This window comes from Eurosta solidaginis, chromosome 1 (assembly GCF_040869045.1).
Source record: "Eurosta solidaginis isolate ZX-2024a chromosome 1, ASM4086904v1, whole genome shotgun sequence".
NCBI lineage: Eukaryota > Metazoa > Arthropoda > Insecta > Diptera > Tephritidae > Eurosta > Eurosta solidaginis.
Genome location: NC_090319.1, coordinates 83,713,256 through 83,727,203, shown reverse-complemented (window position 1 = coordinate 83,727,203; position 13,948 = coordinate 83,713,256). Strand labels below are relative to the sequence as shown.

General features: G+C 37.0%; 1 protein-coding gene across 1 annotated transcript; it reads left to right on the top strand.

Annotated features, from left to right (window-relative positions):
- Positions 1 to 650: 650 nt before the first annotated feature.
- Positions 651 to 12,314, top strand: p23. The gene is made up of 5 exons (XM_067758907.1): positions 651 to 813; positions 7,575 to 7,661; positions 7,727 to 7,877; positions 11,049 to 11,154; positions 11,227 to 12,314. The coding sequence occupies exons 1-5, from the start codon at positions 797 to 799 to the stop codon at positions 11,424 to 11,426; spliced, it is 561 nt and encodes a 186-aa protein (XP_067615008.1). The 5' UTR covers positions 651 to 796; the 3' UTR covers positions 11,427 to 12,314.
- Positions 12,315 to 13,948: the final 1,634 nt, after the last annotated feature.

Below are 13,948 nucleotides of genomic sequence, written 5' to 3'. Positions count from 1 at the left end.
ACATTGATAATTTTCAATAAATTTTAATATGAATTGCTGTTCTTCCGCGCACTTGTTCATTTTGAATGTCGACACAAACTAAATACAACACTGCGTTTTGTCAATCACACCCCGCGACTATCAAATAAGCTAGCGTCAAATGAAAAAATCAAAAATTTTTGATTTTCATCAACGTGTAGCCGACAACAAATACGTGTGTCACGAAGCCACCCGACTGCACTCGGGATTTAAGGGGTTGTGTAGCGCAATATATAGCTTCTCCAACCCAATTGTCAACCTCACCTTCGAGCGGTGAATCCCGTTTCACTAACAGGCGAGGCTCTGGCGACCCCAAGCTCCTCAAGGAACTTGGGGGTGGGGAGGGAGGGATGGCCTGAAGGTTCAATGTGGCCATATAAATCGTTCCCGAGATGGTCGGGCCAGCACCTTAATGGTGCTGTGTTAACGGAGCGTATCGGATCTGTATCCGACAAAGGACCATCACATCGATAACACTCCCCAAAGCCTTCGGGGAGTAACCTAATCGCTACAACAACAACAACAACAACTGCACTAACATACACAAAATTCAGTCAATCTCGTTGTAAATCGCGGAAGGCTCTTACATTGCGAATTCACAATGATCATTTATCAAGAAGAAGCAAAATGATTTTTCTTCTGCGTCTTTTTTGTAGGTGCGAACAATTGAACGCGACGTTTTTCCAACAATTGCAATTGGATTGAAACAAAAATTTGTGTATATTTCATTTACAAATAGCGTTAAACGCATAATCATTTCATTATTGCTTTTAAAAAGATGACTGAATCAGCAGGGTAAGTGCAAAAGTTGATTGAAAAGAAATTAAGCTGCGGCAGGTATAGCGTTCGCTGAAAAGCATGCACCGACAACGGGCGTGTGATTTGTTAGTACAAAGAACAATAGAAGAAGCAATGATCTCGGCGCCTGAAACTTTGTTGACTTATTCTTCTGATTTATCTTTAGTGGTGTTCATTTTATGTATATTACGCCTATCAACTAAATTGTTACAATTTTACAATGCACAAATATATTGAAACCTTTTAAATGTTCGCGGCAGAGATATATTCGCAACAATGATTTCTGCAAATTTACCAATAATTTTTTTTAGGTTATGGTGAGTAGAGCATTTTCTCGAACTAAATTGTGGGATTATTGACCTAAGCGATTCAAATCGAAATGCTTAAATCAGTGGGATAATAATAATAATCTACAGAGCAGTTAAATATATATAGTGTGAAGCATTTAGGGTGGGGTAGATTTATAACAATAAATTACCATTTGTGGCCCTGACTACAAGTCATTGTGTAGTTGCTACCCGGCGTAAATAAAATATGCATGTTTTTTAAATTTTTCGTTCAAAAGTTCAGATTAATGAACTTTGAGCACGATAAGTTTTACCCAAATAATATTTTAAGGACAGGAGTACTATTCAATATTGAAGTCATTTTTTGGGAATGATGAAAGATTTAAAATTTCTAAAGATTATAAGTGTCGCAGTGGCTATGGGAACGTGTATGATATAGTCGTGGGAACGGAAATGTATCGTATCGTTTGTTAACACTCTGTCAATCTGTATAATTAGAAGTTGACTTCCGTTCCAATATATAGGGCATAGATCTCGAGATGTATGAAACCGCATAGCCGTCGGCGTTTCGGATTACTACTACGAAAAGAAATAGAAATAATAAGATATTTATTTGTAATGTACCTGATTGGCGGGTATTAGAAAATTACCTTCTACACATTTTAAGGAAAGATATATTAATATATCGTTAGCTTAATGTGAAAATGTGCTAAGTCACTTTTTACGAATTTTACGCGAGACGAAAAAAACTGAATAATTTTTGAATTAACCTTTTTTTTCAAAACTGTGAATGAGGATACCTTAGTTGCAATACTTTCGAGTGTAGAAGCTCTGAAAAAGATAAATAAAAATCATATATGCTAACCCAGCAGCTATTTTATGACTTAGCACAATTTCCTCACTCAAAACAAATTTTTTCTCCAGACTTAGCACTTTTTACTCAATATGTTTCCCCATCACTCCTCACCTTTAATGATTGAAATATAACACTAAAACTATATATTTCACAAAAAATACTATTTATTTGTCAACCATTTCAAATTATTGGCGTCCACCGTGGTGTGATGGTAGCGTGCTCCGCCTACCACACCGATTGCCCTGGGTTCACACCCCGGGCAAAGCAACATCAAAATTTTAGAAATAATGTTTTTCAATTAGAAGAAAATTTGTCTAAGCGAAGTCGCCCCTCGGCGGTGTTTGGCAAGCACTCCGAGTGTATTTCTGCCATGAAAAGCTCTCAGTGAAAACTCATCTCCCTCGCAGATGCCGTTCGGAGTCGGCATAAAACAAGTAGATCCCGTCTCGCCAATTTGTAGGAAAAATTAAAAAAAAGAGCACGACGCAAATTGGAAGAGAAGCTCGGCCTAAAATTTATTCGGAGGTTATTGCGCTTTACATTTTTTTTTTTTATTTTATTTCTAACGGTTCTGATCTGGACTCTTGTCGGATGGTGCGCAGATAATAACTTATTTTTAAATTCAAACAAATGCTTTGTTGTGTCTTATTCTATAAAGACAACTGCCACATACTTTATCTACAAACTAAATGCTAAATCTCTTAATCGTTGCCAAGAGAGTAAAGACTTGGTTGTAATTTTTAACTCCAAACTCTCTTTTTCTAGGACCATTGACTTCGCTGTTTCAAAATTTGTTGCAATGGTTGGGTTCAGCAGACGTCACACCAGTGACTTTAAGGACACTATGACGTTGAAGGCACTTTATATATCCTTGGCCAGAAGTGCTCTTGAATATTGCTCAATAATATGGAATCCTTTCTATGAATCTAACTCCTGTAAAATTGAGAAAGTTCCAAAGATTTTTACAAAATTGCTTTACGTATGCTTCACTGTATGCTTCACTGGCCAGACGGCCTCCCATCATATACCAGCAGTCACAAATTGCTTGGTCTTCAGGCTTTGCATGACAGAAGAACTTTAATCTCACTCATGCTTGCCTATAATGTAATAAACTTGAGGATAAATTGCTCTGATTTATCTACTTTGTTCGTTCCATATATTCCACTGCGTGATCTTCGGCACAATAGATTATTTATCGAAATAACTCATAAAACGAATTATGCTATTAATGAACCTATAACTAGGACTATACATCTAGCAAATCGATCCAGTAGTGTTATTAATTTTAATAACAGGTTATATAAGTTTAAACTTGAATTGTTTTCTATTTTTAACTAGTCTGTAAGAATTGAAGTAGATTATAGTCAGCGCAAAGCATTTATCATACACCAAAGGCATGTCTCAATTGGGTAAAACCAATTTCAAGTGGTTGTCAGCACAATATATAACTTTTCCAACCCAATTGTCAACTCACCTAACCGTGGCGATTCCTGTTTCATTGACAGCCGAGGCTCTGGCGACCCCAAGTTCCTCATAGAACTAGGGGGTGGGGAGGGCGGGATGGCCTAGAATGTTTAATGTGGTCATATAAATCGTTCCCGAGATGGTCGAGCTAGTAGTACCTTAATAGTGCTTTTTTACCGGCACGTACCGGATCTATATCCGGCAAAGGGCCATCAACGTCGGTAACACTCCCCAAAGCCTTCGGGGAGTGTCTTTATCGTTAATACAACAACAACAAAGTATGTACTTTTAGACTGAATGAATTAAATAAATAAATAAAATGCGCGCTCAAAGAAAAGAAAGATTCAGATTGATATTATTGACAGGTTTACTTGTTGTTGTTGTTGTTGTTGTAGCAATGCTCGCCCCACCTAATAGCCGCGACCGATCACAAATTGTCATCAATATCCTATAACGGGAGTCCAAGGAAACTTGCCGTTTCAACAGGGGTGGACCATAAGGAAAGGGGTGTTAGAGGCGTTGGTTCCACATTACAATTGAAGAGATGGTTGGTGTCATGTGGGGACACATTGCAAGCGGGGCATACATTTTGTATGTCAGGGTTGATTCTGGATAGGTAAGAGTTTAACCTGTTACAGAATCCAGAACGAAGTTGAGCAAGAGTGACACGCGTTTCCCTGGGGAGTATGCGTTCCTCTTCCGCAAGTTTTGGATAATTTTCGTTAAGTACTGGATTCACCGGGCAATTCCCGGCATAAAGGTCCGACGCCTGTTTATGGAGTTCACCAAGGACCTGCTTGTGTTTTTTCACTTCATACGGCTGGGTTCTCAGGTGCCGTATTTCCTCAAAATGCTTACGGAGATGGCTCCTTAAGCCCCTAGGCGGTGCTGGTTCATCAATCATTGTTTGTTTGTTTGTTTGAAGTTTTAAGTTGCTTCCATTCATTTACAGGTTGACTTAGCACATTTTTTTTAACAGCTGACGACTTAGCACATTTACACATCATTGTCCACAGCACGTAAAAATAAAAAATTTAAATATTTTTTTTTTGCGAGCGATGTATTTTGGATTCAGTTTTAAAACTGCATTAAAATACAATTTTCAAAAAAAGTGACTTAGCACATTTTCACATTAAGCTAACGATATATTGTGATTGTTTGAAAGAGGATGAATAGTTGAATTAATACAATCCCTTAAAACAAACAAGAATATGTACCTCATGAAAACGTGTAGAAGCAATTTAAATTTTAAAACTACCCCGCAAATAGGACATTACAAATGAATTTCGCGAAAAGTACAAACTTATTTCTGTCCTTTTTGCTACTAGCAACGCATGTTTAAAACCTGTCGGTGAAGATTTTGACATAGTCAACCACGGAACTATATTCCAAGACATAGTAGACTCATCCCTTCCCCTTTTCTACAAAGGTGGACTATAAATTATCTGAATGGTAGATAGATAGATAGATTGATATTTATTATTAATATGTTTACATATTTTTTGATTTCACAATAAATTTTAAATATCACAAATTCATTTTCAATTCACAGACGTGTATGATATATATATATATTAAGTAATAAAAAGTAAAAAGTAATAAAAAGTATTTTAGCCTCGAATAAGATCTATACATAGCCGTTTAAAATTCATAATATTATTCTCTCGTTTGATATAATCAGGTAACGAGTTAAATATGTTAAGGCCCTTATATAATAATGTGTTTTGGGCTGCAGTAGTCCGCTGTAATCCTAGTCGAAAGTCATTCGCATTCCGCACAGCATATTGGTGTGTATCTCTAACATACTGAATGCAACTTGTTAAATACATCGGCGCCCTGTTCTGTTTAATTTTAAAAATCATTATTAGTGTATTGAGCATCAGTTTTTGCTCAATATTTAGCCATTTCAATGTTTCAAGCATGTGACTTATTGGGGTGTATTTGTGGCATTTTATTATTGATCTCATACATTTGTTTTGTAATTTCTGTATCCTTCCTATTTGTGATTGGTTACAAGATGTGTACAGAATTGTGGAACAGTATTCAAAATGTGGCTTTATGATTGTATTGTATATTTTTATTGCTGTTAAAGTGTCTAATTTATTTCGTATTCTTCTAAAGAAGTAAATCTTTTTTGCAGCCTTTTTACACAAATAGTCCACGTGATTGTTAAATTTGAGCTCATTGTCTATTATTACACCTAAGTATTTCATATTGGTTACTTGCTCAATACTAGTATTATTTATCTCTAAATTTATTTCGCTATTTGTATTTATCACCATTACTTTTGTTTTCTGTTCATTTAATTTGAGCCTATTCATTTTAAGCCATTTCATAATTTCATCTATATCACATTCTAACTTTCGTTTACATTCTTCCACTGTTTCTGCTTCTGTATATACCAATGTATCGTCTGCATACATTACCAATTTGGATTTTGATATCACTTTTTCTATATCATTTATGTAAATTATAAACAGAATTGCTCCCAGAAGAGATCCTTGGGGCACCCCTGTATTCACATATGAAAAACTTGATTTTGTGGATTTTATTTTCGTTTGCTGTCTACGATTTGTAATGGTTGGCAAGCGTTGGTTCAATTTAGGAACGAAACCTCTAAGCCTAGGAGAATTAAAAGTGGGGTACCAAGTCCCATCCGCGCCTCGGTATAATTTCTACATATCAAACCTCCATTCCCCACGATTGCCCTCAAATAGACGAACTAGTTGCTAGAATAAAGAGCTATCTTCCCAGTCCTTCTAGTTTATATACCTCACGCGACCTGACATTGTTACCGACCAAATCCACTGCCACTCTGATTACGACATGAAGGAAACAGATGACGCTAATAATTGACGTTCACGTCTACGGTGTTACGTTATAGATTGTCAGCCACAGAAATTGCATCTAAAGTACAAAGTTGCAAAAATACTCGTCGCTTACCGGCTACACTTGGAATAAGATAAAAATAAATGCTAACCACGTACAAAGCAATTGGCCGGCCGCTCGACAGTTTGGTCGCCTGGTCTTAAAACACATATCGGAAAAGGCTGTAGGCATGACAAAATACTGCACTAAGAATTGCACCGAGATGTCTCCGAGCGAGAGCACAACGAAATGCTGAACAGGAACCCTAGCAAACAACATCCCTATAAGCACTATGAAGAAATGCGGCACCTGGCAACACAGCCGTTTGATGTAGACGAGCATGGGAAGGCCTTAGTCCAAATCCGCGCAGAATAGGTTTGCCAGGATGCGTCCGGTGAAACCCGCAACTACCAAGGGTCACACGAGTCACCCTGGCCCAACTTCGTTCTGGATACTGTAACAGGTTAACTAAACTCTTACTTATCCAATATCAACACCGACATACGTACTGTATGTCCTGTATGCGATGTTTCCCCAAATGAAACCAGCCATATTCTCAATTGTTATTTGGAACTTACGCCTCAAACACCAACCTGGCTTACCCCTGTTGAAGCTGCTAGATTCCTTTAGAGGACTTTGATGACAATTTGTGGGTGATCACACCCTTTGAATGGGCAAGCACTATTAACACAACAACAGTCTTATAACGATAAGGCGACTCGCCGAAGGTTCTTGACTTAATTAAACGTGATGGTCCACTGTCGAATATTGATCTGTTGTCCCCTGAAAATAGTACCATTAAGTTACTAGCTCGAACAGTGATTTAATGTGACGCCAGATCCTCTCCTACTAAATGAACAATATTCGCCACGGGTAGGGAGGTTGGCAATTGGGTTGAAGAAACTATCAATTGCGATAGCAACTCGATAGTAAATTCAGTCCTCGAAGAATCTCATCATTATTGACTATTAAGGCATAACCTGCCTTTTTCGGTACCCGTTTGCTAGCACCACATCGCAATTTAAGTTTTTGGGGATTGCGGTCACTCATATTCTCATTTAATCCAATCCATTCAACCATGCTGTCATTGGAGACAACTGTTGTCCCCGAAGCGTCTTATCTCAACCTACGGTAGATGATTCAGTCGATAACATTTAACCGTTTTTAGATAACATTCTTTCGCAAGCATGCTTTTACAACCCCCCTGACTTCCATATTAGATGTGTTAATTTAAGAATTTAGTTTTGATCTCAGGAAAATATATACTTTTACTTTTCTTACAGAACAATTTATCCACCAGTTTCTTGGGCTCAACGATTCGATTTACTCTATATCATAATTGATGTAGAATGCACTAACATTGAGCATAAGTGAGTTTTAAATAATATAACTTATTATACAATATTATTATTTTTTATTTCATAAAAATTTTCAGGGTAACAGAAAACAGTTTTACCTTCAAGGGGGTTAACGCTTTAGATGCTTCTAAAAAATACGAGGTTACTCTTAATTTCTTACATCCTGTGGATCCAGAAAAAGTAACGAGTAAGAATATTGGCAGATGCATGGAGTTCACTATTTATAAGGTATATTTATATAAAAAATTTTAAAAATTAATTTTATTGTTCAAAAAATTATGATATTGTTGTTGCTGTTGTTGTTGATGTTGTTGTAGCGATAAGGTTAGGGGGTCAGAATATATCGGTTAGTATGCCTGTCGTAAGAGGCGACTAAAATACCAGATTCAAGGGGCTGTGTAGCGCAACCCTTCAGGGGAACCCTTCATGGAACTTGGGGGAGGGAGGGGATGACCTGAAGGTTTAATGTGGTCACATAAATCGCTCCCGAGATGGTCGGGCTAGCACCTTAATGGTGCTGTGGTACCGGGCCTGTATCCGGCAAAGGACCACCATATCGATAACACTCCCCAAAGCCTTGGGGGAGCAACCTTATCGCTACAACAACATGAACAAATTATGACATAATACTAGATGATTCGCCTTTTCGTGGGACTTACGATAATTTGTTGAAATCATGGTATAAATCAGGCATGCTTAACCAACGAACCGATATCATATCGTTACGATAATTAACGTTAATAAACGAAAAAAGTCATTTCGTTTCGTTTATTAACGTTAAGAACGTCAAATTAACGAAATGATTTTGTTTCGTTTTCTGCCATATCAAAACGAAATCAAATCGTTTATGTTGATTATTAATGCTGGCAAAGCTGATTGATGGCGGAGTCATTAAAGGTGAAAGCATTAGCCAAGCTGATTGCAACTTTTCTCATGAATTTTGTCAGTACGAACATTTCTCAGAGTATTTTTGACATTACCACCAACGAATTACACAAACAAATTACATGGAGTTTGTGTGTATGTCCGCTCGCTGTTACCACCTTACGGCTTCACCATGGTTATAGCATTGCCAGCACAATTCAAACATAAAGTATCACGTTTTTGTTAACGTTTTTAACGTTAACGAAAGCTTTTCGTTTCGATTAAAAACGAGATACAATTTATCTTGATAATTTCTTTATCGATAATATTTCGAAGTGTTTCAACGGAAACGGTGGGCATTTTTTGATAAACGATTAGCTTAACGTTAAGGTGCATCCCTGGTATAAATATTACCAGGTAAAACCATTTACTCTTCTTGGCGGCCATAATGGTTTTTTGATTTTTAAAAAAATTTTAAAATCACTCTTAAACTCTGTGGAAATGCCAAACCAAAGTAAACAAAAAAAAATGTTGGTTTGACATTTTCATTTTTTTAATACCAAAAAAATAAAATGCTTATGAAATAAGTGCAAAAATATTTCGAATGGTTTTGAAATCGGTTTTTATGTCTATGACAAAGAAATGAGTTACCAATATAATGGGTGCCTCAACAAGATCAAAGTCTTCCCCCACCTGCTTCACCGAACCCATAACTTGCCCACGTCAGCAAAAAGCGCTGTAGCTCTTTGCAGCTTAGCTAAACATCATCGTCCAGTTGGAGTATGATAGTTCGTGGAGGCTGCATTTACCGGCTGAACAATCAAAGTCTGCCGCCGTGGTGTAGAGCTAGTGTGTTGGCCTATCCATCAAAAATATTTAAGAAAATTTGTATAAATGGTATTGATTGTCCCTCGGCATTACCTGGCACCAAAAGTTCGTCCGAATTAGCAGATACATTTTTGGGTCGGCACAAAACATGGTCGTAGAAAAAAGAATACACGATAAGTAGCCTTCGAATTGGATGGAAAGCTAGACCTTAATATATACACCAAATTGTTATTATTAGTAGATATGTATCTCTTCCGTACACCTTGGCGATAAGTCGGGTTTTTCTTCTCGTCGCGCAGACGCTGATACATTTCTAAACAATTTGTTGGAGGAAATTCCTCAGAAGAGGATCGTGGCCTGATTCTTCCTTTTGCGAGAAATCACAATACAATTCTTGAATTGAAAATTCTGGAATGCGGTTGACCGTTGAGATTTCTTATTTTCTGTTTATTTCCACCAATAAAAAATTCGGTTTTGGATAAAATATCATAACATAATTGTTAGAACGCAAAAATATATGGGGTAATTCTATACGACAGCATGACACCGGTAATACGCGTCAAAAACACGGAGAGAGGTATCAATAGACCCATATTGACCTCGACAACAATAATCCGAAGGCGGAAAATAAAAATTTTAGATCGTTCAAAAGATATTAACGAAAAACAGAAAAATTACCCCGAAATGGGTGCATAGTATTTTTGCGCAGAAGACCTGTCTGCATTGGCGGCCTTTGGCCGCGCTTATAAAAAATTACATTGGGTGGGTTCAACCACGGTTTGGAGACCAAAACTATATCCGCGGAAAACACTTACATATCTTCACATTTTTTTTTGTGGGCACCACAAAATCATCAAGATTACAACAACCACATGAAAATATCCCTTGACACACCCAAAATGTTTTCCCTCCGCTTTCGGACTCGCTATCCTGGATCCAAAATGCGTCTTTTGATACCCCCTCTTGATATTTTTGGACGTGTATTGCTGTCGTCATGCTGTCGTATAGAATTATCAAATATATTACAGTTTGTTATATTTTTGTTATGAAAACAACACCAAAATAAAAAAATAAAAATGTGAGAGCAGTGAGAATTTTAAAATTTTTTAAACGTCATTTCGGCTCTCACCGGTTTTACCTTGTAATATATATACCATGGTTGAAATAGTTGAAATAGAATGCCAATTATATTCTCTCTTTATTTCGTTCAAATGAGAGTGTTATCAAAAGTTTAATTTGTTAAGAAATATAAAGACAACTTTAGAGAACCTTCACATTGGGCCGAAATAAAAGAATACCGCGATATTTGATATATTTGGATACAATGATCAAAATTGTTTCCTAAATGCTTATGTATGCACCAATATTATCAATAAGCATCAAATAGCGGTGGACAGATAAGTGATTCACAATTATGAACGTCCGGCAATAAAATATAAAGTTCGAAAAACTGGGGCAACACATTGAAACATAATATGGACGTTATATGTATATATAGGGAAACATTTTTACTGACCTTTCTGTTAATTTTTTCTGTTATTTACCCTTAAAATAAATCAATTTTTTAATTGTCGGGCGCTCACATATCCGTTTGTAGCGGTGCAACAAATAATTTATATTTCCATTTATAAACGATTTTGGGATTTTGTATAATTGTTTGAAGTAAAATACTTATAAAAAAACTATTTTTTGATTAATAAATTACAGAAAGAAAAGGGTCCCTACTGGCCATCCCTCACCAATGATAAAATTAAATTGCACTTTTTGAAGGCGAATTTCGCCAAATGGAAAAATGAGTCTGATGATGAGGATGGTAAGTATAGTTAAACAATAACATGCATTAACTTAAAACAAAACTTAACACATGTTGTTTCTGCTATGGCAGAGGGTCCCGCTGACGCCCCTTTCAATGATATGTTCAATTCATCATGGAATAAAAAATTCGATGATATGGGTCTAGAAGACGATGATTCAGATGATGATATTCCCAGCCTATCCAAAAATGACGAAGACTCCTCAGATGAAGAGAAACAAAATGCAGAGGGAGGAGGTAAAGCAGCAGCCGCTGAAGCTGAACAAAAATAGCTTAATTAATTGTTAAAACTTTGAGAGAAACAATAAAACAGTAAAAAAAGTAAAATCGGGGTACCCTAATAATTATAGATCGAGCATCGATCGAAAAAATGAAACTTAAAAACTATACATAAAAAGCCTCCATTAATATTAAAATATTTTTCTTAATATATGGGAAAAAAAAAAAACGTTAGTATATAAAATACATGAGGGTAATTACATTTCTCTTTTGTTTTGAAGTAAATTTTCACTAAAGTACGCTCGTACTCAATTGGAATATACGCAAAAATAGAATTCTCGTGCAGTAAGTCATTAAGTTTGCATAAAAGTACATTATTGCATAAATATGTGTGTATGTATATTCAACAGAAAATTTAAAACCATACAGAAAAAAAAAATGTTGACTTTGGTATTAGTTTCTCCTGTAAATAAAGGAAATCGCATGCGATTTATGAACCATTAATTGGATATTTTTTACATTGATAAAAATGCATATTTTAACTTTTATACATAAACAAGAAAAAACAGGAAAAATAAAAATTTGGTGGGTGTGCGAAACATACACAAAAAAATAAAATAAGATTTATTGGTAAAAAATATGTTAAAAACGAGCAAATACAATATTAATATGTAAGGTTGCAGCAAATACATACATTTAATTTTAAAATATGTGTAGAGAAGCGGTTTACCATTTATAGCATAAAATAAACTACACTTAATCATATAATCGACATACATTCATTTTGCAAATACCGTATTTCCTTAATTTTATGTATTCACTTTACTCAACCGTAATATAATAGTCTTACTCAAACTGTTTACGAAATACAAAAATGTTAAAATGTGAATATGAGTAAATGCTTCGATGAAAAATAAATATCGCGCCTACACTTATCTAAATACGTATTTTGTCTTTCAAACCCCAGGCTAAGTGAAACTGAAATCACTCCATATTGCGTATTATAAGACGCAACCCAACCTTATCTATGCGAACGAATCCTGTTACAAGTATGAATGTATCGTTCACATATTTAGCAGGCGAGGCTCTGGCGGCCCCTCGGTCCTCGTGGTACTAATGTCGGGTTGGTACCTTAATGGCGCTTGTTAGCGGAACGTGCGGGTTTATATTCGGCCTTAGTTTTTTGGTAGACGTTTGTCAAGTAATTTAAATTCAGGCGCATTCAGAAATAGGATATTATCTTAAATATTGGAATGGTGTGTAGGGGTCAGAGCAATTTTTTTTTCATGGTAATCACATTGCTCACCAATTTCCAACGCATACGTGTCCCCGACATCCTAGTGAACAAATGCTACGCCCGTAACGTCGTCCATACATAGTCCCTAAGTCCCCTTCCCACATATAACTAGATAGTGCACACGCGTCGGGGAACAACGACAAGGCAAAAATATAGCCATCTCCGTAAGTACTATGAATAGATTTCACATCTTAGAACACATTCATTGAAACTGGAAAATGATGAGGCCCTAACCCTTCTTCACAAACGATCGGTTAATTCCCTGTTGACCACTTGCACCTGCATAGACCCGCCAATACGACGAACATGCCTGCAACGGTAATATTCTAAATCCCTTACATGGCAGCTCCCTTGCCATAAATTCGATAGATTCATGTCGTTTTTAAGATGTACGCACGATTAGAGAATTTTATATTGATCTGTAGCAGTCACGGGAAGTGAACCGAATGAAAAATAGAAGCATATCTGTGGATTTTGCTGCTGTTGTATTAACGATAAAGACACTCCCCGGTCATCATATCGATAACACTGCTCAAAGCCTTCGGGGAGTAACCTTACCGCTACAACAACAACAACACTCCCGGAAGTATTGTTGATAGTTCTTTGCCGGATATAGATTCGGTACGTTCCGGTAGCAAAGCACCATTAAGGTACTAGCCCGACCATATCGAGAACGATTTATACGACCACATTAAACCTTCTACGCTATCCCGCCTCCCCACCCCCTAGTTCCATGAGGAAATTGGGGTCTCCAGAGCCTCGCCTGCTATATATGTGTATGATACATTCAAATTTTTTAACAGGATTCCCCCCACTTATATCCAGTAGATATTGCGGGGAAGGCGGCGGCGGCCCGGTCGTTGGTCAGGCTTCGTGATAGGGGCTTTCTGACTTCGGACACTCTAGCCTTCTTAACTGCTCCCTATACAACCTTCACCCAGTCATTCCACCGAGAGAGGAGTGGGGAAGAGGAATTATCTGGGGCATGGGACCGGTTAACTTGTTCACGGATGGGTCGAAATTGGACGGAAAGGTTTGTGAGGGGTCCTTTGTCAAGAGCTAAATGTAAGCCGCAAGTTTAAGTTGGCTGATCACTGCAGTGTATTCTAAGCGGAAGTTGCTACGATTAAGGATGCGGTGGATGAAATGCATCCAGTGCTACTACGGTTAGGGAATTTAACATCTACTCTGATAGCCTAGCGGCTATCAAGGCCTTGAGCTCAACTACAGTGCGATCGAGGGTGGTCTGGGAGTGTCTGACCTCGCTTGCGATTGCAT

What these genes read in the sequence shown, in the direction of transcription:
- p23 (XM_067758907.1), top strand. An exon ending in TGCACTAACATTGAGCATAA is followed by an intron (nt 7,662 to 7,726) that starts GTGAGTTTTAAA and finishes AAAAATTTTCAG; the next exon opens with GGTAACAGAAAACAGTTTTA. An exon ending in TGAGTCTGATGATGAGGATG is followed by an intron (nt 11,155 to 11,226) that starts GTAAGTATAGTT and finishes CTGCTATGGCAG; the next exon opens with AGGGTCCCGCTGACGCCCCT.